The sequence below is a fragment of the Scylla paramamosain genome, chromosome 27, assembly GCF_035594125.1.
Source record: "Scylla paramamosain isolate STU-SP2022 chromosome 27, ASM3559412v1, whole genome shotgun sequence".
In the NCBI taxonomy this organism is placed as follows: domain Eukaryota; kingdom Metazoa; phylum Arthropoda; class Malacostraca; order Decapoda; family Portunidae; genus Scylla; species Scylla paramamosain.
Window position 1 is genome coordinate 6,165,001 of NC_087177.1, and position 27,720 is coordinate 6,192,720.

At 42.5% G+C, this 27,720-nt stretch overlaps 1 protein-coding gene across 7 annotated transcripts in view; it reads left to right on the forward strand.

The window, feature by feature from the left end:
- LOC135114083 (uncharacterized) overlaps nt 1–27,720 on the forward strand; it is a 124,339-nt gene that overhangs the window by 72,694 nt on the left and 23,925 nt on the right. For 5 of the 7 annotated variants that reach the window (XM_064029769.1, XM_064029773.1, XM_064029774.1 and 2 more), the window contains exons 2-3: nt 4,270–4,350; nt 19,887–19,992. In XM_064029769.1, the coding sequence (XP_063885839.1) occupies nt 19,902–19,992 (91 nt within the window). In that variant the 5' untranslated portion in view covers nt 4,270–4,350; nt 19,887–19,901. Of the gene's footprint in view, nt 1–3,170; nt 3,330–4,269; nt 4,351–12,502; nt 12,819–19,886; nt 19,993–27,720 lie in introns of those variants that run through there. The other 2 variants (XM_064029772.1, XM_064029775.1) reach the window with 2 other exon arrangements.

Below are 27,720 nucleotides of genomic sequence, written 5' to 3' on the forward strand. Positions count from 1 at the left end.
GACGCTCTGACAGGTGGGAAGCATTTACGGTCTTGATGACAATGTTTAAAGTGTGAAGCAACATGAGGATTGCTTGTTTTGTCGATATGAACTAAAGAATCAAGATCTACTTTTTTTTCTCTCTCTCGTTAGTAACAGATAGTTAATAATAAATAGAAACTGTGCTCACTTAGTCATAGATATGGGAACTCGAAGATACAAAGTAAGCCAACGAACATATGATAGTATTTGCTGGTTAGTGACTACATAAAACATGAAACATTAGGAACGCAAGGCCCAGGTCGCCTTGATGATTTGTAACTCCGCCCACGTCAGTTCCATATACCTTTAATTAAAGGTGTATTTTTGCAGCGGAGTGATCGCGTGGGCAGCTTCACTCCTGATCGCAAAAACAATTCAACCTCGATAATTAAACCTCCCTGAAGCCGCATCCAGACCGCCGTTGATTTAAGGAGCGGCTGTTTAAACGCCAACCCGCCAGCAAAAACAACGCAGCTCGGTTTGATGTAAGGGAGCCAGCGACTATCAGAGGCAATTTCGAAACTAAGCCTGTCCCTTCAGATGGAAAATGACATGACATGATGACGTCCTGCCCCACCCGTCGTGTTGCCGTGGTTTGCTCCAGCGTAAGTCCTCACAACACGTTTTTATTCATTATGCAACATCTTTGTAGGCCATATTAGTGAGATATTGTTGCCGGAATGATGCAAGCAGCGCATTGTGATGCATATCTTAATGGCAACAACTGTGCGGTGCATACGTTAGTTTCGTTAGATCACTCACGGCGGGTGCGATGCTTACAAAATTAGTAACCCGTCCTAGCAACAGAAGCCTAAAGAGAGACTGCTGAACGCCATCATCACCCGAATCAGTAAGCTAGGTGTGTCAGGAGAACGAGTTATATAACCGCACGCTCAGTCCCTCCACATGCAATATCTGTTCATGACGCTCTTTAGGCTTGGCTGCCGCACAACTCTCCTACCTCGTACTTCAACTGGAATATCCTTACGACTCTCTCTCTCTCTCTCTCTCTCTCTCTCTCTCTCTCTCTCTCTCTCTCTCTCTCTCTCTCTCTCTCTCTCATCGAAGTTCCAGCTCTCGTCCATCATTCATACAAATCAAGGATAACAGCATATACGTATTTTGTAGCCTGGCCTTATACGTCTAATGAATCATTTATCATTCATCTTTATTTACTTGTCAATTATCAGGCTTATCCACAGCGTTTAATCCCCGTGCCCCTGTCTTTACTGATAATTGCTGAGTTATCTTCCTTCCTCTTTGCCTGCGTTATGTATCAATTCTTTCCTTCACCACCCGCGTCACTCACAATCAAACGAACATCTACTTACAAACGCTTCTCCTTTCCACGTTGTAGTTAATCATGCAACTGCACCACTTCAGACCGCCTCTTATCACCAGTCTCAGAATGAGGCGACGGCGTAACACACAGAAATAAGAACCAACTGGACGCCACCGCTTGCTTGCTTCTCCTCGAGTGGGTAATGCAGCTAGGCATATATTGGAAGCGCGACTTGGGTAGCTTTTCCAGGAGTGGCTGTGGTGGCTCTATCTATGGACCTGCTACAAGAATATTAGAAAATCAAGGATGGGGTTACGATATGTTTAAGGGATAAAAAAAAGAAAAAAAAAATCTGAAAAGCTACCTACTTGTTTTTTTTTTTTTTTTTTTTTTTTTTTATTTATAGCTACGTGCAGAAACTTTTTATACATTACAACAACGTAGTTTCTTTTAACTGATCTTTTATCTTTCTTTTATCTCATATCTATCGGCGATAAAGATGCCTCGTGTAGCGCACTCCGACCTTGGTTGCTCATATAAGTTACACGTATCATCATGCATTAGATAAACTTTGCATGGCGACAACCTCACCGCACTGTTGAACGCCTCTCCTTGTTATTGGTTATCAGTTGTTGTCATTAGTTACTACTACTACTACTACTACTACTACGATTTTTATAGTGGTAGCAGTAGCAGTAGCAGCAGCAGCAGCAGTAGTAGTAGTAGTAGTAGTAGTAGTAGTAGTAGTAGTAGTAGTAGTGGTAATAGTAGTAGTAGTAGTAGTAGTATCATTACTGGATAATAGCCTTCAGGTGTGTAGGAGTAGATGTGCAGCATGATTAACATATAAGCCTTATTAGGTGTGAATGCAGTTATCAACCCTAACCACTTCATTACTTGCGTGCAGACCTAATCAAGACGACAAACACTTTAATAAGCACCAGACTCCAGTCACAACAGTAACGGCAGTGCACCATAATTCCTGTTATTAATAAAGCAGTGCAAGGAGAACAACAATAACCATAATAACCTGGATTGTGAGAATACATACTCGATTACATATAATATACTCACTTCATTTTTATCCGACTTGATTCTTTTCAACCTCTGACATAATGAACAAAAAGGAAAAACGTTTAAAAAAAAAAGGCTTAAAAAAATTGTATTGATATTCCAAAGCTGTACAACGTCAGAACTTCACTATAACACCTCGGAATGTTGTTAAGTTACAAGTGGTCTAGACTAGTATTCTGAAACTAAGAGCTATTTCCAAAGAACACATTATTTCACAGGTTTTTGTGAATGATGCGGAATTCGTGTTAAATATTTCCATCTTTTTCATTCAAGTAAAAGAATCTACCTGGAGATCACTGTATTTTTATCACGATGTTGAGAGAGAGAGAGAGAGAGAGAGAGAGAGAGAGAGAGAGAGAGAGAGAGAGAGAGAGAGAGAGAGTGTGTGTGTGTCCGCATGCGCTATCAGGAGCAGCTGAACATGTGGGGCTGCGTTGCCATTCAATCTAACAATAAACAAGCGGGGAAGTTTTCTGCCTTAACAGGAATTGAAAAACTTTGATCTGACTCATAAAGCACTAAGCGGTTCTGTAGCAGGATTATGGAATATTTAATTTTTTCCCGCACACGCTGAGAATAGTTTTGCATTTCTGTATCAACACTAATAGAAGTCAAACTCATAACTGTGGTAACTAAAGCGATCGTTGTAACTCGGTTGGTAAAGAGTTATGCAGTATCCCGCCAGGTGTTTGATCCCCAGGTGCCTTCTCAGATTAGTCAATATTTCAGCATATCAAAGCATGTCACACTGCACGCATTTCAGCTAGAGTAGGTCATGACAGCACCCAAGCAATGGTGCCGGGAGGGGAGGAGGGATATGATGTAAAGAGATACAGTTTACAGAAATGCTGTGAAAGCACCACGATAACTGATAGATAAGATATCACGACTAGTGAAGGAAGGCAAGAAGGCATGTTAGTTTCTTGCAGTGATCACTACGTATTTGCATTCGGTAAGTCATGTAGCAGTGGTTGTCCTCTGCGTGCTTGTATACCAAATCTTTTCTTCCTATCTTTTCCTCTATGTGAGCTAAATCTTTCCAGGTGTCTCTTGTCCTCTCAATGCTTTCTTCCATTCTTTTCCTATACTTAAGCTAAAACTTTTCCCATTACCTCTTGTTCTTTCCGTGCTAGTACAAGACCTTTTCTTCCTATCTTTTCCTCTAAGTAAGCTACAACTTTAAATTATCTCTTGTTCTTTCAGTGTTTGTTCAGCCTATTTCCTTCCATTCTTTTCCTCTAGGTAAGCTACAACTTTCTATTATCTCTTGTTCTTTCAGGGTTTGTTCATCATCTTTCCTTCCATTTTTTCCCTCCCATTGTTTTCTTCTAAGTAAGCAAAAATTTTCCCATTATCTTTCGTTCCCTCAGGGCTTGTACAGAATCGTTCCTTCCTAATCTTTTCTTCTGTGGGAGACGGCAACTTTTCCTTCGTCTTAGTTTGCTTCCTGACACAATAATATTAAGAGTCTTCAGTTTACGTTCTTCGTCAATCGTTGTAAATCTGACCAAATTTCTTTGAACGCATGCAACTGTTTTTCTTTTTTCTTTTTTTTCTTTTTTTCTAGGGTGAAACAATAAAATACCGTTCAATGGCTTTACATTGTAATGAAAAAAACTAGCGCCGCTTATAACTTTGCATACTCTTCAATCAGTCACTTTTTTCTTCTTACGCACGAGTACAACTGCAATATTTGAGTGGTAAAAGAAGAAAAAGGGTTCAATGACTCTAGACTGATGAAGACTTAAGCCCTTCATAATTTCATATATTCCTGAAGTTATAAAAGTAAATAGAATTTTCTTCTTCCCCTTCTCCTCTAACTCAATTACACTCACCAAAACCCGTCCTCTGACTAATTGTTTTTTTTTTTTCTTTTTTTTTTCCCGCTGCAGCCTAGAGAGTGAAGATCCGAAGCCCCACCGACAGCAGCGCCGCCCACCCAGCACCCGACACCCCTATGAGGACACGCACAGGTAAGTCACGCCATCACCTCTTGTCATTGGTTAGAGAAAGACACACTAAGATATAATGGAACTAGGATGTGTTTTCTGTCTACTTCTCTCTCTCTCTCTCTCTCTCTCTCTCTCTCTCTCTCTCTCTCTCTCTCTCTCTCTCTCTCTCTCTCTCTCTCTCTCTTTGTCTTCTTCTTATCCTTCATCATCATCATTATCATAACCTTCTTCTTCTCCTCCTCCTCCTCCTCCTCCTCCTCCTCCTCCTCCTCCTCCTCCTCCTCCTCCTCCTCCTCCTCCTCCTCCTTTTTTCTTCTTCTTTTCCATATTTTCCTTATTCTTCTCATTGACTAGACAAAGACACTATCCTTTCAGTGAGAAGCATTTGCATAATATGTGCTCTCTCTCTCTCTCTCTCTCTCTCTCTCTCTCTCTCTCTCTCTCTCTCTCTCTCTCTCTCTCTCTCTCTCTCTCTCTCTCTCTCTCTCTCTCTTACATCATCTCTCTTCTTCATACAAACTACCAACAACACCTGCGCGATTCAAACTTAACACCAAATGTCATGGAAACCAAAGATTGCGTCATCGAGAACACTTGCTTGCTTCTCTCCCCCCACCCAGACACGACTCTGTGGAGGGGGAGAAAGAACACCACCGTCAAGCCACGCCAGAGGAAATCAAGGCTGGATGATAGTAGTAGTAGTAGTAGTAGTAGTAGTAGTAGTAGTAGTAGTAGTAGCAGCAGTCGTGGTGGGTAGTGGTAGTAGCAATAGGTGGTAGAAATTTTTACCTAGGTGGCGAGTTAATTCATTTAAGATACACCTGTTTCTCTAGGAGGGCAGTGGTTGTGTCAGGGTAGGCGGTGGTATTGGCAGGCTATTGGTTTTGTCGCAAGTGGGCGGTCGTGTTGAAAGATGGTCTTGTCTGGATATTAAAGAGCAGGTGGGCCGTCTAAGGGTGGCCAAGAGAGAGAGAGAGAGAGAGAGAGAGAGAAAGAGAGAGAGAGAGAGAGAGAGAGAGAGAGAGAGAGAGAGAGAGAGAGAGAGAGAGATTATCTAAGCTCTTTCATGTCGTTCAAAACTCGTCGGTTGTCTCCCTCTCTCCCACCCTCCGCCACCCTCACTGCTGCACGTGTCGTCTGCAGCTTTATGGAGGAACATTTTTGCGGCAATCTCTTCAGTATCCCTTACTAATCTTCATAAATTCGAATGATTACGTGGAAGAGGGAAAGATAAAAATAGAAAAGAGCAGTGTTGCATCATCCCTTCCCCGTAAAGTCTCCCCACCACCACAACAAACTTGAGCCACAAAGTATTATTCTCTTTGGTATTATTTCTCCCGGAAACTTTCGCTTTTTGCCAATTGCATTTTCGAAGAGAGCAATTTCCGCACATGTATGGCACGGTGCCAGACTCGAAACTAGGCTGCATGTGCATGTATTTGGCAGTAAAGGCACGAACATCGGAGTGCCGCGCAACAGGCGTGACTCACCACATCGCGTCGCTTGTAATTTGTTTCACAAGTAAGGCCGCGACATATAACAAGCCTATGATGCTGTACGTCATGCTGTACGTCTGGCTGTCCCCTCTGGCTCTGTCGAAAAGGAACCGTGCGGGTAACAGCAGAGAGAGTCAGTCATAGAATCAAAGACACACACACACACACACACACACACACACACACACACACACACACACACACACACACGCACGCACTACGTCAAACAAACAGACAAGACAAGCAAACAGAAAAGGCACGTGTATGCATGCGCGTCTGTCTGTGTATGTGTGTGAGAGAGCGGGTGTGTGTGAGCCTGGCCTATCTTCTGTTGAGGTAGGTCAAGAGGCGACCGGTCTGCCAGGGTCGATATGTCCGGAGGGGTGGCTTGGAGGGGATCCAGGAGGGGCTGAAGGAAAAGGATAAGAAATACTTGTAGCTTGAACACGCTGAACACGCTTATGAAAGGGGGATATAAGACGCATTTAGAGAAACTAGCTGCTACCTGTGTGTGTGTGCGTGTTTACTTGAGATATAAAGCTTGAGGTAGGTCACGTCATTAAACAATAAATATTCGTGTGTGTGTGTGTGTGTGTGTGTGTGTGTGTGTGTGTGTGTGTAATAATAATAAACGGTTTATTATTTAGGCAGTTAACATACTGAAAATGTACAGAGGGGGTGGGGAAATACTTAACATTAATCCTAAAGGTAAGTCTAATCTAGAAGGGACTATTGATTGATGGCTCGCACCTTGGTAGGAATCGCACTGAGTCTGTACCGGTCCGAGTGTGTGTGTGTGTATGTGTGTGTGTGTCAAACTTAAGAAGTCTTGGAACTTTTCTTTTACTTTTCCGCATCATAAATTCTTAATCCATCCCATTAAACATGCACATGTTTCCCCGCTCGTTGCCGCCCGCACCCTACGACCTCGCCCACAGCTCCAGGCCCCGCCCGCTCTGCCGCATTCCAGCCACGTGCATACACAACGGAACTTAACTGGTTCACCACGGCACCAGACAACCGGATTTCTAGACAACATATTACTTCCTTCCTGGGCCTATTACAAAACAGAGAGAGAGAGAGAGAGAGAGTGTGTGTTTGTTGTTTTTTTTGAAAGGTCCGTCAGTCTCAATGTAAATGAAGCTTTGCCAAAATGGGCTGGGTTGTTGGACGGGTGTAGTATGTGTGTGTGATACAAGAAAAGATGAACTTCAAGTGATGGTGACGAAGACAACACCACCACCATCACCACAACCAACAACAACAACAACGACAACACTGTAACCACCACCACCACCACCAAGAACTGCTACAACAGCAACAACAACAACGTTATTAGCTCGTAAAACTGCAATAGTGGAAAATACCATTAAAAAATACACTCACTCTTACAACATAGTAACAAACAAGTGAAAGTATACGAAAATAGAAACGCAGCTTTACTCCCCTTTCTCTTGCCTACTTTTTTTCTCTTACTCTCTCCTCGCACGCGCAGCCAAGTCCACGTGGCTGAACTTCGTGACCTTGAGCCTTGTCTCTCTCTTGGCTATTGTGACACACAGGGAATGCAGCGACATGTGTTCAACGTAAGAGGAGGAGGAGGAGGAGGAGGAGGAGGAGGAGGAGGAGGAGGAGGAGGAGGAGGAGGAAGAGGAGGATGAGGAGGAGGAGGAGGAGGAGGAGGAGGAGGAGGAGGAGATGATGATAGAAGAAATAAAGAAGAAAAAGATGATGATGATGATGATGTCATGATTATGATAATGATAAGCATGATAATGAAAGAATGAATGAATGAAAGTGAAAAGAAAGAAGGAAAGAAAAAAAGAAAGAAAGAAAGAAAGAAAGAAAGAAAAAGAAGAAGAAGAAGATGAAGAAGAAGACAAAGAAGATAGACAAAGAAGATAAAACAAAAAACTGAATTTATATGACAGAAACATCTCCCATTTTCTCAAGTATAGGAAAAAACAACGACAATTCTTTCCCTCTCTGTCTCTCTCTCTCTCTTTCTCTCTCTCTATCTCAGGACCCCGGTAACATATTCGAGGGTCACTAATCAGGCGGCGCGGCAGGTGGCGGTGCCGGAGTGTAGGTGGCATGATGGGAGAGGCACTTAATCTGTGTGTCTGGTGTGAGAGCGGCACGCGGCCCACTTTTCATCATGGCTCCATAGACTCGACGCTAATTATCATCATTATTATGCTATTTTACAAGTCAATTTACACGCCTGCCCCCGTTTTCTTCTCGTTATGTCGTTTAAGTCGATTATCTGATTCATAGCGCACTTCATTATACATACATAGACTCATCACACACACACACACACACACACACACACACACACACACACACACACACACACACACACACACAGGCACAGGCACACACGCACACGCACGCCTACCTTTACCGTTTCCAGCCACAAAATCGGCCATCACGTGGCTTTTCTTTCGCTGCGACAAAATTATAGAGCCCTAACCTGATCCTGGCTCGCTGCCCCCACGCCTTCAGGCCCGCCATGCACTCCCACACAACCGCTCTTGCCGAAGGTGCGGTGGCTGTGGCCTTGCCCCGCCGTCCAGCCACCTCTGCCACACGTGTGTCCGCGGCCGGCGAGGAGCGGGGACGACTCGGCGCTATTATTGTGGGAAAGATTTAACATATTTCCTAGTAATATTTGGGTGGGTGGGTATTCAAGTGGTTTCCCGGCAGTCACACTTGCTTTGCCATAATGAGTATCTTCTGCACTCGTTCCTCAGTGTGATCATGGAATAATTTGAACGGTGTATTATTTCCCCCCAAGGTCTGGTCGGTTCCCCTTCGTGTGTTGCCCCTCAATCCTCACTCTGTCAGTACTTAACTTACGGCTTCAGTTCTGGTTCTCGGAAGGGTCACAGACACAGAGGCAACTCACGCATTCCCGTTGTGTAATATTGCGTTCGTTCCCACGCGTGCATTCTCTCTCTCTCTCACTCTCTCTCTCTCTCTCTCTCTCTCTCTCTCTCTCTCTCTCTCTCTCTCTCTCTCTCTCTCTCTCTGAAACGTGGAACTTATCCTTCTGCCTGTCTTCCTGAAACGAGAGAGAGAGAGAGAGAGAGAGAGAGAGAGAGAGAGGAGAGAGAGAGAGGAGAGAGAGAGAGAGAGAGAGAGACTAAGAACATGATGCAAAATACATAAAACAGTTATCATGCAGTGTGTAATTTACAAATTTTGCAGTTAGTGTCTAAGTGCGAATATAAGAAATTATGAAGCTCTAAATCTCTCATTCCTCCCTCTTCCCTCCCTCTCTCTCTCTCTCTCTCTCTCTCTCTCTCTCTCCTCTCTCTCTCTCTCTCTCTCCTCTCTCTCTCTCTCTCTCTCTCTCTCTCTCTAATCCTTCTCCCCACCCCCGTTCTGGTCGCCCTCACTGACCCCTGGTGACCTCTCCCTGGCTGGTGCTGAGGCTGGCTTTGCCCTTTCACCTCCGCCACGGTCGTAACCAAATGGCCACCTCACCCTTGAGGATCGCCTCTCCCACCCACACACACACACACGCACGCACTTCACTTTGTCGCCTTCCCCTTCCATATCTTGTCACTACCGTTGCCTCAGTTCACACATTGTCTAATTCTGTGACTGTGTGAATTTCCAGCTTTCGTTCTCTAACACACACAGTCACATTTACTAGCATCTTGAATCTGAGAAGAACCGTCACGCAGATCATAGAGACAATGTTTGGACCTTATTCTGAAAACTTCATCGCCGGACCTCCACTACTTTCCGAAGGCTCTGTTTGACGTTACGCGTGTTTTTAAGGATGCTTTTTATGGTTTATAGAGACAGATTAACAAGATTTCTGCATTTTTTAACATGAGCAATTGTCTCGCGAATTCGACTGATAATCTCTGTGGCATTTGAAAATAGTCGGAGTTGAAAGAGTAAAGCGTTTTTGAATATGAGCCAAGAAAAGAAAGAATTAGTCGTGACGTGTCCCTTCTTATTGTGGCTTTTTTTTACACGTGTCCCTGTGTATGTGTTGTTTATGCGGTGGCCCAGACGCCGTGCAACTCTCCCGACACTGAGCTCGCAGGTTTGTCCATCATGAGCTTAGTGGTAAGGGTCGGTCCTCCCCTCCCACTTCCCGCTTCTTCCCCCTCCCGCCGCATCACCACCACAGCCACATAGCTACTGCTTATTATGGTGATGTTGCATACTGAGGTTTTGCTGTGACGGATGGTGATGATGTAGTGGGGTGGTGGGTATTGTGCGCGTGTGTGTGCGTGTGTGTGTGTGTGTGTGAAAAGATATGTTGCGAAGTACGTCAGTAAGATTGATTGCGTGCGTGCGTGCGTGGGGTCCGTGCGTGCATGTGTGGTGCGTGCATGTGTGTGTGTGTGTGTGTGTGTGTGTGTGTGTGTGTGTGTGTGGTGTGTGTGTGTGTGTGTGTGTGGTGTGTGTGTGTGTAGTGTGTGTATGTGTGTGTGTGTGAATATACTGCACCCTGCATAAACAAGAACATGTTCCTTTCCGCGTCCCCCTCCCCCATCCACGAACTCATAAAACCGGACATCCACCAACCCACCCATCAACCCCCAACCCCCTCGACCCCTCAACCCTTTAACCCTCAACCCTTCCCTTAACACACACCACAAAAGGCTTTCCACTTGCTTGGCTGTCCATACACTCACTAACACTTACTTCCCTGCAATCTTCCACCACATCCTCGAACACCCAGTCCATCATGACCCTGACCTGCCTCAACACACGTCTCTTGCACTCCAAAGAAACTGACAACTCTCTAACTCTACTTCTTCACATTTTTTTCCAAATATTACGTCAGGTAAACTGAATCGGAATCCCAAACCTTCCCTAACTATCTCGAGCCATTCTGAAACATGATATTCCTACCTATTTGAACCTATTCATCCTGTACCACGCAACCTATCACCTCATGACGACCTGTCAAGCATGACTCACCTTACTTACGGTGCCACAACTTCACGGCTTTTGTCCCTTCATTATAAACCCCTGACACCTCACGGAGACTCAATTAAAACTTCACCCTTCCTTTCCCAAACGCACCCTGTCCTACCTTGACATATTTATAGCCGTTCCACACACACCCACGCACATAAACACGCGCATACCCTCACTATTCTAGCTTCCCCCTTCCCTCCCTCCTTTTGACACCACCAAGACCCAGCCCCTCCAGCACCTCGCCCTCAGCGCCCCTACACATTACCCTCATCCATAAAGGCAAGTCCACGCCCGGGGCTCTCTACTCCTGCACGTGTCTCCAATAAGTCCTTCTTTGTGTGAGTGAAGCACATTCCTGTGTACACGAGATGTTGTGATGCCTTATTTCACCATTAGCGTCCGGTAAACGTAAACATGAGAGAGAGAGAGAGAGAGAGAGAGAGAGAGAGAGAGAGAGAGAGAGAGAGAGAGAGAGAGAGAGAGAGAGAGAGAGTGAGAGGATGAGTTTTCTTTGTTGAATAGTGGAAAAACACGTTACAACCTCGTTCAGGCTAAAACAGAGAGACAGGAAAGGAGAACTGTGTGTGTGTGTGTGTGTGTGTGTGCGCAGTACGACGCCCAGAGCAGCACAACACTGAAGCAGGAACGGAGGGAAGGAAATCGTGAGAGACAAAAATAAGAAATTATCCTTTACATAAAACAGGATTCACCACCCATGTCGTCATGCAGAATTTACCACTGCTTTATATATTTTTTTTTATTAAAGTAACTAATGACTTTACGTATAAACAAGACCGGGAGGGGAGAGGTAAATCCACAAGTATCACACCATTACCACCAACACCAAGGCCATCCATCACTTGAGCCTGAATGCGGTAAACAAATTAGTAAGACATCAGCACCGGTTCACTAAGTACGACACGCAAGAGAGACTGAAGTGGTGCTTGACGCCGTGACTTAGCAGTGCCTTGGTGGCGTAGAGTGCTCAGAAGCGTGAGAAACTAAAAGGTCAAGGAGACGCAAGTGTATTACGAGTGGAGGAGGATATACAAAGGAGTGAAGGAAGAAAGTGGTGTCCTTCGAAAACAAGTGCATCATCGATCGGTCACCGCTGCTCTGATCTGCTCGCTCATTTGCGTCGATATGTAGGTAAAAGCTTCCCGTTACCTCTCCACTCCACTTCACCGCTAGACTCCTTTGCTCCAGCGCGGCGGTTCTTGGTGGCCCTTGAACAACGGGTTAGTGATTCTTAACATACGTAACTGTGAATCTCGTGTGATGGACGTCTTTACTCATGCATATTGTTAGGAATTTGTTATTTGTTTGCATGACGGTGTGTGTGTGTAAAGGAAGGGTATTTGTGGGAATGGATGAGTATGGAAAGCAAATGAATGTTGTGTTCTACCTTGAAGTGGGGCTTGTGTTCTCTCTCTCTCTCTCTCTCTCTCTCTCTCTCTCTCTCTCTCTCTCTCTCTCTCTCTCTCTCTCTCTCTCTCTCTCTCTCTCTTCCACTTTGACGTGCATATCCATTCGAACCACCCGTATCGCGGCGTGTTGCACGGTAATTCAGGAGTACAAAATATCATGCCACGCACGAGCACCACAGCCCCTAAGAGAACACTCGTGGGCAGACCCTTACCACCTGTGGCCTGGCGGTGTTACAGGTGTTCAGCCTCGCCATCACAGAACCAGGGACAACGCTAGCCAGGCTTACTGGTATTCGGTTTTCATGTGAGGCGAGGAAAACATGGGAAGACGGCATCGTAATTATTAACAACGTAGTTTTGAATTGTGTATTACGTTATTGACAATATTATACAGTGTAAGTGCTCTCGGTAAACATTCAGTCCTTGGGAGTGGTTGCAGGAAGGAAATATAGTGATGATGTCAGTGTTGTTTCTCGGGGACACGCGCGATGCACAGAGGAATGCAAAAATGAAAAACAAACAATGAAAGAATTATTGGTCCTGACGAGATTATTTGCTGGACTTCGACATATTGAGGTAAGGTGCCGCAACAACATTGATGGATCCGTGTGCTACCTGTAAAGAAAGGAAACTATGTAACCCACAAGTTAAGGAAGTAGAGCAACAAAGATGTAAGCTGACGTAACAAAGACAAAGCCTGACATAACAAAGGCGAAGGCTGACATAACAAAGACTGAGACTGACATAGACCAGAGGCAGCACGAGTTCTGCTTACCAAATCTGGAAAAGTGTATGCTCGGATTAGTTGCAGAAACTTCAAGTTGAAGGAGCGTCGACACCTCATCCTTTGGAAGCTTATGGAATAGGTTGAGGATGTTTCACGATAAACACAAAGATTAACTTAATGAGGAAGGACAGAAAAAGACTACTAGATCTGCCTCAAGTTAGGCCATCACGGAGGACTAACAAAAGTTTAAATCCGACTCGTACAGTTGTCCGGTTATATCTAACAAGGTATCAACACAGCAATCAATCACGTGTAAGTGGCAAAGGGCAACACAGGAGGCTGAGCTGGAACCAGAGCAGGGCTGCCTCACACAGTGCAGAATGACCAACAATGAGACGCAAGCCTCCCACAGATAAATATCTGAAGCCGTCCTATAAATTGAGTACACAGTTGATATTTTTTTCTGGTTTTGCATACAAGGGCAAGGAAAGAAATACACAGTGTGAAGAGATACAAATGTTAGTTACTCTAAAAGGAAATGCAAGGTAAAAGAAAATACAAACGTGCGTCACTTTAGCAAGTCAAAGAAAGATATGAATTTTGCGTAAACAACTATAATTTTTCTTCCTTTCTCAAGTGTTGTGGGTCGTATCACTGTACCTTGTAGACTCCTGGAGCGGCGCGTGTTCAGCATTTACGTACTACACATTCCCTTTACGAAGCTTTCGCTGCTGTCCGTCGTGCTACTTGGGCCAGTATTCTGAAACGCTTTGCTATCTCATCATAATTGTTTTAAAAGGCCACAGAGATGATTAGCCAGATTTTCAAGAGTGTTTTTCCTGCTAAAAAAAAAATACAGAAATCTTGTTAATCTGCCACTATAACCATAAAAACACCCCTGAAAACCTATGCATTTTCAACTAAAGCTTTTTGAAAGTTGTGGTGGTGTGGGCAGAAGTGTTTCAGAACATGGTCATCGCTGCCACGAGGCGACACACGTAAAGGTGCTTAAGGGAACATGAAAGCCTGCAAATTCCTCCGAGGTGAACAAAACAGAGGTGACTGAAGGTGGGATTCAAACTCGGGGGCTTCCAATCCCCAGACACGCTGCGGCACTGTCCCAGCATACCTACAGTTTACCCACACACGTGCAGTTAATTAAGTTCACGAGGGCAACTGTGAGCCATTTCTAGGGCATAAAAAATAACTATAAACACGCCACTAAAGAGGATGGCTGCAAAAGTTCTGTCACTGCTTGTCATTCTTTCACATTTTATGCATGGGGTGGAGGAAGACTGTGTTGGTGTTGGTGGGGATGGTGGTGGTGGTGGTGAAGAGGTTAGTTAATGACCGTGGCGGGAAGCGTGTTTGTGTGTGTTTGTAACGATAGGATGGTGGTGACTTTGCAGGGTAGGGAAGGAGGGAAGGAGGGAGGGAGGGAGGGAGGGAGGGAATGGAAATATATTGAGGGGCATGAAGGGAGTGGTGGGATGTGTCGATGCTTATCAGGGCAGCATTCTCCTCTTAATTTGGCAAGGAAGTTATGAACCCCTTCCCCTCGACTCCTACCTCTTCCCTTGAATTCACAACCTCCATCCACACCAGTTTATTCTCGAAGGCGACTGTCTGCCCTTTGAAATGCTTTGTTCTCCCATCAGATCTATTTACAAAAGCCACAGAGATGAATAGTCGAGCCCTCATGCATGTTTTCTTCTGTCGCGTTGATGTAGAATCCTTGTTTAGTCAGAGGAATCATGAAAACACTATTGAAGGCTCTAATAACTTTCACTAGTCCCTGCTGAGAGTGAGATAAGACCCTGAGGTGTTTGAGAATGCCGTCCCATGAGGAAGGTAAGGAGGGGCGGGACGCAGCATTATGAGGTGCAGGTGCAAGCCATGTGTGTCTCTGATACTGGTCTTCTTTGTTGGGTCTTGCAGCACGTATTTGTAGGTAAGGGTGGTGATGGTGATGGTGCTGGCGGCGGGAAGGGAAAAAAGGGATGATGGTGGTGGTGGTGGTGGTGGTGGTGGTGGTGGTGATGGTGGTCGACGTGGTGGTGGTCGTGATCGAGGTGGCGGTGGTGGTGACAGTGATGATGATAATGGTGGTAGTGATGATAATGATGACGATGATAGTAAACCTTAACAAACTAGCTAAGTATCGCCTGTCCCTCCCCCCCCAAAAAAAATAAAATAAATAAAACGTATAAAAAAAGATATCAGCTAGGAAAAACAACGTAAAAATAAAAAGATAAGGAGAGAGAAAGAAAGAAAATCAATGTCTCTGAAAGCAACAGGTAAGGCTCCCCTCCCCCTTCCCCCCAACTAACAAAGGAGAGCCAACAGGTGTGTCAGCAGGAATATATATCAAGGTGTCGGTAAAGGATAAGAAAGATTGTAGTCGGCAGGGTAAGCACAAAACCAATTATTCGCTATTAGGCAAACAGATAGCAGAGTGCATAGGTAAGCGGTTTATTCACCCACAGCTTGCCCCACAGTACGCAACAGCACACGAGGCTCAGGACTCCGGAGTAGTCAGGGGCATGAGTTCTGAAACGCTTTGGGCTTTCATAAGAATTCTAATCAGGTTCTTGTGCGTGCTTTCCCATTCACGGCACATAATCATCCTTGTTTGTCTGTTATTTACAGCTCTTGAAACATTTATTCGTGATCAGATTACAATGCATTGCTCTAAAGACCTGCTTTTATATCAAGATGACATGAAAACACCAATGGAAACCTGTTATTTGAAACACCTGAAACATTTATTCATGGTCAGATTACAATGAAGAAATAGTTAACTGTCTTGAATTGCGCTCTGAAGACCAGCCTTTATATAAACATGACATGAAAATACTCTTGAAAACCTGTTATTCCAAACATTTGAAACATAACAAATATCTATTCATGGTCAGACTACAGTAACGAAATAGTAAAATTGACTGTCTTGCATTGCCCTGAAGAGCAGCCTTTGTGTAAACATAACATAAAAAACACCCTTGGAAACCTGTTACTTGAAACATTTGAAACATTTATTCATGGTCAGATTACTTACAATGACGAAATAAAGTTGTCTTGTATTGTTCAGAAGACCAGCCTTTTGTATAAGCATACCATATAAACACCATTGAAAACCATAACTTCCACCAGTCTATTGAAAAGCAGTGGAGATGAGACACAGAAATTTTTAAGAAAGCGATCCACGATTAAAAGGCAAGTAACACGCAGTCACTTCTACTGCTCTTCACGTTTTGCCCTAGATTTAAAATTCACCTGATCTGTTGAGAAAAAAATCTAGCATTCTTTTCGTTATGTAAAAAAGTTAACAGCGGATCAGAGGCCTTAAGACTGACATTGTGGATTTGACATTGAGGAAGAAAAGGCAAACACAATGATAGTGAATACTTGACTCCTCACCTTGACCGTCTGGCACGTATTTTCAGCCCTCTATCTCTACTACTTTCAACAGGTTAAAGAGGAAAGTACTGGTATTTTTCAGGATTCCAGTGATAATTTAACAAGAATTCTGCATCATCAGTAGGAAAAACTATGGGAACCTGATTAATCATCTTTGTTTCCCTTGAAAATTGTCGTCATGAAAGTCTACAGCGTTTAAGAATACAAGCTTACGTATATCTACAGTAAGAATAAACAATACCAACATAATACAACCTCTTAATTATTTTTCACTGTCTAGTAGAAAAAAAGACTTTACCCACGCCATCATTCCTTACATTCCGTTAAGTCCATGCTTCGTAATCTCAAGCGTTACAATACCCCATCTTGGTTTTGTTGCAACAGCTCTAGTCAAGGTTAATGTAAACTTTTCAAGGGAATTTTTCATGATTCTAGTGAAAACTCAACAATTTTTTTTTTTTTTTTTTTGCATCATCAGCGGGAAAACACTTGAGATCCAGACTTATCTCTGTGGCCCTTAAAACAACACTCATGATTTTCAAATACTTCAGAATATGAATTTATATATATTCTACCTCTCTTGCCTAATCTTACAAACACTACTACATTTGACAAAGAATTTTTTCGAGAAGGGCGGCATAGCAGAGGGCGCAGTATCTTTGCAAAGGTCTATCAGGTTCTCAATATAATGGTTTTGCTAGAGATGGGTGAGAATGAGTGATCTTTTCTTGCTGACATCTTGAGCAATAGGAGATGCAAAATTGGTTGATAGTCGCGCGTGAGCGACTTCATATCTCTACCAGTTTTACATTTAATATTCATCACTTATACATAATGATTTTAGGAAATTAGAGACTCGAGAAGTGGGTCACTGTGAAGAAAGAAAGGTGCTGTATGTGTCTCGTCTCCTCTCACCAAAACCCTCTGTAATCTCACGGGAGTCCATCAAGCAGTGTCTCATCACCAGCATCTATCTAATTAACTTTCGCTCTAATGAGACTTCAACTGTTTTACATGTTACACAATAGCTGATTAACAGACGATTAATTTTCCTGTTTCCGGGTCTGTAGATTTTACGATGACAATAAGAAATTACATCCAAGTTCTTTACGTATTGTTCCAATGTTCTACATCCCTCCCCCTCATTGTAACTACCAGCAGCTCTCCTAAAGGAAGGACGTGACGTGTTGACTTGAGCTTCCTCTCTTCATCTTCAGGTGTGTCAGAAGAGAGCAGCAGTCCTTGTGTCCTATGAGACGTTGCGGGTATCGAATGTTACGCTGCTGTTGGGGCGTTCTTCACCTTTCTTCAGTACATATGTATGGCATCACTGTAGCTACGTTTGCTTTGGGGAAATAACAAGAATTACGCGTCAAAATGTGATACTTGAAAAATACACCAAAAGATGTCGCTCCCGGAATGCAGGCTCGTTATAAATTACTTCATTACTCCCTTAATGTATGAATGCATGTGTGCCTTATTAACTTTATAAAATACCGGAATAATTATGATGTCATAATTACTTTTGTATTATTGCACAAAAGCATTCAACATCATTTTGAAAGTATGTAAAAACACCTACATTAAGAGTTCGTCAGTATAAGCACACTATTACCAATTATTGTGTGGTTGCTTTATCTTCAACTGACAGAAATGCAACTTTAGCGTCAAGCTCCTTAGCCAGCAGGTGAGCGCACCACACAGCTTGTTTGGGTGTTTCTTAGCGCAGTGTCGCGGATGATTCTATCAGGTACAAACCTTATACTGCAATTCCTCCACAATAATATATCCAAGCAAATAAATGAATGCAAATCCAAGTGTAACTACTTCCCGTTCATTTGTGTAACAACTATTACAGCATTTCAGCGTTCTGTTTTATACATACGATTAACAACATCTGCATTAGTATAATTTCCTAAACTAATTACATTTATATTCCCGTAATAAAACAACAACTAGATCTCAAACGTTACATTTTCATCATCACAAAATATAAAAAAATCTACGGACATGAAATTTCACAAAACAAAAGATACGGATGACTGAACAATGCGTCAGGAATGGATGTTTTCATTTAGCCGTGAAATGAATTACTACACACCTGCACTCGCCAATTAAGGGGCGGCGGGAATGAGACCAGTCAGCCCTTCCTTTGCCTGTGACTGCGTGATTGGCGCCAAGACCAGTATTCAGAAACGCTTAGCTCTCTCACCAGGACTGTTTTCAAGGGCCACAGAGATGATGAGCCGTGTTCTCAAGAATGTTTTTGTTGTTAATAATACAAAAATCTTGTCAATCTATCACTAGAAACGCAAAAAAAAGAACCTTAAAAACTCATTTGACATTTACTAAAACCTTTTGAAAGTAGTGAAGGTGCGGTCAAAAGTGTTTCAGAATATGGTCCTAAGTCTGCACAGGCGTCACGAGAGTGTGACGTGACGCGTGACTCCAATATACTTTGCAATGGCGGTTTGAGTCTACAGCGAAAGTATTGCCTACTCTCTCTCTCTCTCTCTCTCTCTCTCTCTCTCTCTCTCTCTCTCTCTCTCTCTCTCTCTCTCTCTCTCTCTCTCTCTCTCTCTCTCACACCAGTTCAGGATATAACAACCAGTCTGGTTTACACGCCCAACCCGAGTGAGAATAAAAACCCAAATTACTTTTATATTGTTTCGTTTAACTAACGCACCGCACTTTACGACTCGATAAATTATACGTGACACCGCCGATCCCTCCCCATTAGGCGTGCCTGTGAGATAAGTAACGTCCAAGACTCCAGCAAAACAGAACTATAAAGCGAGGAGCGCGACGAGTTAATGGCAATTTTACTGACCAGCCACAAGAGGGACGCGGGTGAGTCTTGCCATAAACACGAGGCAAGGAAGTGGTATCCATCCCCGCACCCCAGCCCGCCGCGCCCCCACGTGCACTGGTATGAGTCTCAAGGTCCCGCTGCTTGTAGTGATAGTGGTGGTGGTGCACAAAAAGCAGGCAAGATACACGTGTCTGAGGGAGATAAGATCGCTGCCCCATGAAGACCTTGATTGCTATGGCCGGTCATTGTTGCCATTCACACCACAAAAAATAAATAAGTAAATAAATAAATAAATAAGCAAATAAACAAATAAATAATAATAAATAAACTGATAAATAAAACAAAACAAACAAAAATTTGCATGGATTCATACAGACACGAGAGAGAGAGAGAGAGAGAGAGAGAGAGGGGGGGGGGGGAGCAGACAAAAGCAGACAGAAGCATAGGCAGAAACACAGAAACACAAACAGAAACACGGAAACAAGCACAAACGAACCAAACAGGCAGATACAAAGACAGACAAACAGATACAAAAACAAACAGACAGACAGATAGAAACACAGAGAGACACAAAAACACAAGCAGAAATACAGAAAAACACAAACAAATATAAAAACAGACAGACACACACGGAGATACAAAAAGAGACAGACAGACGGACACACACAGAGAGGAGGAGCTGTCATTCTATCTTCCTAATACCTAACCCTTTCTAACCTCGACAGGCGTGTTGGAAACTAATGTCAAAGGGCGTGATACAGCAGGCCTGCCCACCACAGACTGCAGCTGCTCGGAGCATGGGCAGTGGAATGCAGAACGTTCTAAACACAGGTGAGATGCGCAGCTTCTTGTATCTTGTTGCTGTTGTTGTTGTTGTTGTTGTGGTGGTGGTGGTGGTGGTGGTGGTGGTGGTGGTGGTGGTGGTGGTGGTGGTAGTGGTGGAAGTAGTAGTAGTAGTAGTAGTAGTAGTAGTAGTCGTTGTTGTTGTTGTTGTTGTTGTTGTTGTTGTTGTTGTTGTTGTTGTGGTAGAAGCAACAGCAGCAGTAGCAGCAGCAGCAGCACTAGTAGTAGTAGTAGTAGTAGTAGTAGTAGTAGTAGTAGTAGTAGTAGTAGTAGCAGCATTGGATATAAGAACATAAAACAAGGAAAGTTACAAGAAGCCACCAAGCCTACGTGTGAAATGGTACGTAGTAATAGTAGTAGTAGTAGCAGTAGTAGTAGTATGTAGCGTACGAGTATAGTTATTATTGCTGTTATTGTTATTGTTGTTGATCTTGAGGCAATAAGTATGCTGGGCAACAGACATTCGCCCAGTGAGAAAAAGCAAAACTCTACTCGCATATACTTTGAACTAGAATCGTTTCCTCTCTCTCTCTCTCTCTCTCTCTCTCTCTCTCTCTCTCTCTCTCTCTCTCTCTCTCTCTCTCTCTCTCTCTCTCTCTCTCTCTCTTCCAAAACTGCATAGAACAGTCTTTCTTTTCTCCGGCCTGTTTCGGCTGGAGGAATGGGTAGATGGGGAGGAATCTTCTACAGTACTGTCATTTCTTTCAAACCATCAAGTTAATCTGTTCATGTTTGCAATCCTTGGCAATGCTTTGTCCTCCTCCTCCTCCTTCTCCTTCACCTCCTCTTCCTTTTTTTTCTGTTCTTCTCTTTTTTTTTCTCTGTTCCTTGTTCACCTCCTTTCTCTCTCTCTCTCTCTCTCTCTCTCTCTCTCTCTCTCTCTCTCTCTCTCTCTCTCTCTCTCTCTCTCTGGTCGTCTTCTTTGTAGTACGTCTCTTTTCTTTTCTCTCCCTCTCTCTTCCTCTCTCTGTTTCCGTCAACTCCTCCTTCCTCTTCTTATACCTATCCTTCTCTTCCCTCTCCTTATATATGTTGCCTTCTCTCCATTTCCATTGTTTCTTATCTTCCCACTAACACTTTCTTATACTTAATTTTTTTCCTTATGTTATCTTTTCTTTTTATTTTCAGTTCTTTTCCTATTTCTCTTCGTACGTTTTTGTCTTGCTTTCTCCCTTCTTACTTTTCATCTCTTTATTTTTCCCATTTCTTTTCCTACTATCATGAACGTTATTACTGGTATTTTAAAATCGCCATTACCATTATCATAATCATTCCCAACCGGTTTCCTGCTCTCAGTAAGGCTAGGCAGCTGAATACGAGCTAACAGGAAGCCCACATTCTACTACTGACGAGAAAGCACAGTACTCCAGGTAATAGTGGAGGGAGAAGGGGTGGCGGCAGCAGTAAGGTGGCGCAAGAGATCATCCACGTGTTGAGGTATAGATAGATAGATTGATGGATTGATTGATAGGTATGTATACTCGTATGTACAACCCATAAGCCATTGCCTCATATCAGGACTTCCATAAAGTACGATTAAGTAAGATAAATTGGTTTTATAACAGGGTAGGTAATGTTAGTGCAGGTTAGTTTAGTTTGAGAATAGATAAAGTTTGTTTAGTTTAGCTTAGGGCAAGTTATATTTAAGTTAGAGTAGGTTAGGTTAGCACAGGTTAGGTTAGATTGAGTTAGAGTAGATTAGGTTAGGGTCGGTTAAGTTAGAGTTGATTAGATTAGGTTAGGTGAGATAAAGTTAGAGCAGGTTAGGTTAAGGTAGGTTAGGTTAGATAGAATGGATTAGATTAAGCTAGGATGGGTAACGATACAGTTAGGTTAAGTCAAGGAAGAGTTTGGTTATGGCAGGTTATGTTAAGTTAGGTCAATGCAAGGCAGATTATGTTTGGCTAGGTCAGGGGAACCGATCATTTTGTGAATTACTTTGAACAAAATATGGACAGAATCTTCGTGATTGGAATTTGCATAAAAGCGGTTCACACACACACACATACACACACCGCACAGTATAGTGGTTAGGACGCTCGGCTCACAACCAAGAAAGCCCGGGTTCGAATCCCGGGAGCGGGCGAAGTAAATGGGTGAGTCTCAATGTGTAGTCCTTGTTCACCTAGCAGCAAGTAAGTACGGGATGTCATCCGAGGGGTTGTGACATCGCTGTCCCGGTGTGTGGTGTGTCAGTGGTCTCAGTCCTACCCAAAGATCGGTCACTATGATCTCTGAGCTCTTTTCGTAGGGTAACGGCAGGCTGGGTGACCACTAGACAACGACAGGTGAATCACACACACACGCACAACTTATCAGCCACGTGGTCAAGGCTCCCAAAATAGATTAGATTAGACTTATATCTGACAAAGGGTGAGGCGCCGAAAGGTGAGAGAGAGAGAGAGAGAGAAAAAAAATAAAATAAATTCGAGTTTGGTATAATAATAATGATAGTGATCTGTTAATGTAACATGAGACTGACTCCTAGCAGACTCAGTAATGAAGTTGTTAGTGCCGAGTCAACAGAGTTTTGAAAGATTAGGCAAATTTATGATAAGGATGATAGGTGGCAGAAGGTAGCCATGTTTTTATTATACATGGGTTGCCACGTGGAGACGCGATGGCTTCTTGCAGCTTCCCTTATTTTATGCTCATATGATATTATTCATCACTCATTATTCAGCACTACTCGTAATGTTAGCAGGGTTTTTAAGGTGAAGCGACAGGTCCTGTGATGCTGGGGTAAACCTGACTGAATGACCGATGACTTGGCTGACTGAATGATAGACTGATTGACTGGCTGACTGGATGACTTAATTTTGACTAATTGACTGACTGACTAACTTGACCTTGACTGACTGACTGACTTACCAAGTACTTAACTGGCTAACTGAATGAATGAATGGCTTGACCTTGATTGATCGACTGACTGTTGCCTGATAAACTGACTAAACTTTGACTGACTTAATGAATGACTGACATAATTAACTTTGATCATCTTGACTGAATGACTGACTGGCTGACATAATAGTAGTAGCAATAGCAGCAGTAGCAGTAGTAGTAGTAGTAGTAGTAGTAGTAGTAGTAGTAGTAGTAATAGTAATAGTAGTAATGAAAATGACAGGAATAAGAACAATGGCGGTAAAAATCATAATGAGACGCGAGATTCCACCGAATGCACGAGACAAGCAGGGGTCAATGACTTGACTGGCTGCCTCGCTGATAGATGTGTCGCGGTGCTCGGCCACTGCCCCCAAGGTGTCTGACCCGCTAGCGCCACTTTCTCGTATCGGGGAACGCTAACCCCATCAAACAGTCCTAGAGAGAGAAAAAGACGATTCCTCACACGGTCACAGTTTCCTTCCCTTTCTGATAAGTGTCCGGCGCGGAGTTACATAAAAATTATAACCTATACTGGTCGCGACAGCTTCCCTCCTGCTTGCAGTGCCGCGGGGCTGTGTGGGGCTCTGGCGCATGCATGTGGCCGCTGAAGAAGAACACCGACCCCATTGCAATCCTGCAGGATCCACTCGAACCTGATCACCCCTTGGCTGACAGATTCCTCTTGCTGCCTCCACCACCACCACCGCCACCACTATTTCTTCGAGACAAGAAAAAAAATGCTTCTTCAGGTCTTACGAGTGTATCGCTTCTCCCGTTTTCTTTCTCCCCAACGACCCTTGCTTACACAACACCTGACCGAGGGGGAGTCGCGGCGCTCACCTGCTGGCCACGGGAAAGGTCGTGCTCCTGGGAGAGTAAAGGGTAAAATGAAGGATGCAGATGGTGTTAACCTTTCTCTCGTTTTTCGTGACATTTTTTCTAGAACACGGGCGAAGATGACTCCGCAGATTTGATTGTGAATGTGCTTCTTCAGTGTGTGTGTGTGTGTGTGTGTGTGTGTGTGTGTGTGTGTGTGTGTGTGTGTGTGTGTGTGTGTGTGTGTGTGTGTTTATGAATTTGTTTTTTTGCAGGATTGCCAAACCAGTTATGTTCTCTCATTTAATGACTCATTTATCATAATTCTTCTTTAAACCTCTGTGTGTGTGTGTGTGTGTGTGTGTGTTTCCTCGACGGGGTGCTATCTACACAAGAGTTCCTGTTAGTGAACGTTCGGTGTGTTAACTCAGCATTTTTATGAGGGACACACGAATGCGCCTCATTAACGTGAAAGAACAACGTGACTCAGCGATATAATTGGGTTCCGTGTGGCGCTGCAGAAATAAATAAAATAAGTAAAAATTTTTTTTTAAATTAAGAAATACATAATACCGATAATAATAATAATAATGATAATAATAATAATAATAATAATAATAATAATAATAATAATAATAATAATAATAATAATAATAATGATAATAATAATAATAATAATAATAATAATAATAATAATAATAATAATAATAATAATGATAATGTACAAAAAAACTGCGCATTATGAATTTATGAATCTCAAAGTTATTACAAAGCCTTTCTTCGAATTTGCCATAACTGTGTCTGAAAGGGCGCGCATTTATTTCCCTCTTTTTATATTTCTTTCAATGGAAAACGTGTCTTTTGTTTTCATTTTTTTTTTCTTGTGACACATTGTTTTTCTTTATATATACGAGTACATTTTTTTTCTGGAAAAGCACATAAAGGATTTTTTCTAATATATTTTAAGGGACGATATGGAGAAGATACGAGCATAAGTGCATAAACATATCATCAGGTTTTTTTTATTACAATCATGTCCAACGTATTAAGATTAGCAACATAATACAACAAAACAAGAAACACACTGACACCACAAAGGAACACAAAGGAAGAACATGCAAAGGAAACTTCCAAGGCCATTACGAGGCTGTTGCATTAAATTACACTATCTAATCTAAAGCAAGAGCCGTAGGATAGTAAAGACGAAGTAATGGCACTAGGAAAAGCACTCCGTTATTGAGGCAAGTCCCCTGCTGGTGATAAAAACAAGAAACAGGATAGCCATCAGCCTCGGCCAAGAGGGGAAGATGGTTGAGCACTCCTGTCAGACCCACACTATGTAACCCAGTGGCGAGGAGATGGATTAGCAGGGTAACGAGAGACGGATTCTTGACACTGACAAATGAAAGCGAGATTTTGATGAAGTTCATTAGATGTCAGTGTGTCAGTTTTGACATATATACAAGAAAAATGGGGGAGAAAAAAGAAAAGGGAGCAAAAAAAAAGCGATGATGTTGCGTTTCTAAATTCTCCGTCAAAAATTAAGGAAATCATTAGGAAGCTTCACCGATAAGTAAAGAAGAAAAAAAACGCTCTTCTTGAAGAGTAAAAATGTAGCAACGCCTTCATATAACGAGACCGGTCGAGCCACATCTTGAGCGCATCTTGTGGATTGGGTTTCTCAAATTCATTAAAGGTCTAATGAAAGCAAATGTCGTGGTTGTGCAAGCAGGGAGCAGCTCGCCTCGGTACGTTTACTTCGCGCCACCTGATTGGAAATGATGGCTTTGAGCTGTACAGGTGAACTAATCTACGGACGTGGGAACCGTCAACAGTGAGACATTTTCCCGGAAAAAAATAAATAAATGAAATAAAATAGCATCACTAATATTAGACAAAGCAAATTTGCTCATTATGTTTACCCCGTCCTAACTGATAAGGAATGAGAAATAAAAAAAACTTTGATCTATAAAAGTGAACGAATCTATTTGGTAACCGCTAACAATATTTACAATAATAATAATAATTATAAATAAATAAAATATGGATGACATCATTCGTATAGAATAGGAGTTTTCTTCATTCGTTCATTCGTGCTGGGAACCCCTAACAATTATCCTCCTTTCCTAAACACATGAACAACATCATACTACAGGGGTAGTTTCCTTCATTCCTTCATTCTGTACTCCTGTTCACACCGAGTCACGGATGAGAAGTAGTGAATTTAAGCCTTACAAGTGAATAAATCACTTTGGAAGCTTCTTACAATAGTAAAAATCTCTCTTGAAAAAAAAAAATAAAATATTTGTATTACTCGCCTACCACAGCCACACCTTCAGAGATAACCTCAGACTGCTTATACTCGTATATATATATATATATATATATATATATATATATATATATATATATATATATATATATATATATATATATATATATATATATATATATATATATATATATATGGACAGGTAAATTAATATATAGATAGAAAGATAAATAGGTACACAGAAAGACCAACAAAGACAGATGTATTTATATCCCTGTCTTTTTTTTCTTCTCAAGGACGTCTCAATGACTTCACTGTATGAGTGTGTGTCATACATTCTTCCACTGTGTATCTTTACATATTGTGCGTGTGTATCTTTGGTGGCCTTTCCTTATGGCCATCCCTACTTTGTTACGCGGGACTTTACTCTATCAGTATATGTTATATGTTCCTCCACTGTGTATCTTTGCATCTTGTGAGTGTGTATCTCAGGCAGGCTTTCCTTATGGCCATCCATACTCTGTTAGGAGCGGGGCATTTGCACTCACTAGTCATGCTCTTAATACCATAGCTGGAAGCGATAACAAAAAAAATTATCACGATAACCGATAAATCGATAACGATAGCCCTATCGACGATGACCAATAATCGAAAACTGGCGATAAATTTATCCCCGATAACCGATAAATTTATAAATCCAGAATTCCGATACTAGTGATATCGATATTGATATTTCAAATAAAATAAAATGATAAATTCATATCATTATTTTTATCTTTATCTTAGAAACTTCAAATTCAATGTTTATCCTGTCTCTTCACTAATGAAAAGTATTGTTTTAAATAAAATAACTACATTTCATTTTGAAAGTTGAAAACTTCGACATGCTCATGTTCTAAAAAACTAAATTTATCGATTATCGCTAGTTTGGAGCCAAAAATATCGGAGATACCGATGGATCGATAACTAGGGAAAATAATTATTGGATAGCCGATAACTTGATATCGCTATATAATTTATCGCGATAACGCCCACCTATACTTAACACATTGTATATAAACGTGCTACACACCAAGCAACGAACTACCTTGTATCAATGCTACACCCGTCATGCGTGGACTGCGTCGACTGCATTACCTCTCTCTCCTCTCCCTCTTCCCTTATCGGCAAGTATTAACTACATAGGTGCCTCTTACGTCATGATTTTGATATATGCAGGTGTTTTTATTTTCAAGTAGGAATATCCCAGTGTGTGTGTGTGTGTGTGTGTGTGTCTGTAGGTCTGTAGATGTGTAAGACACGATCCTGAGCATAAAATGTGAAGCCTCTTTTCACACCAGCATTAAATTAAAGATAAAAAAGAAAAAAAAAATTAGGTAAAAAAAACATACGACCTTCTTAAAATATATAGACTTGTTTGCCTCGACTAAATTTGTATGCTTGTGAGAGACAGACAGAGAATGAAACCTGTCCTACCTTCTCCGTCCCCCTGTGCTCTCCTCCCTGCCCTTCCCTGCCCATGCTTGCCGCGCCCTGCTGGCCAAAGCCTCCCAGACAGCTGCCGAGGGAGAGGATGGAGGTGTTAGGTGAAGAGGAGGAGGAGTGCAGAGCGGATGAGGGAAGACTTTAGAAAACCAAGACTGCTTTGCTCTCCCCATCTACGTACACCGTCTCTCTCTCTCTCTCTCTCTCTCTCTCTCTCTCTCTCTCTCTCTCTCTCTCTCTCTCTCTCTCTCTCTCTCTCT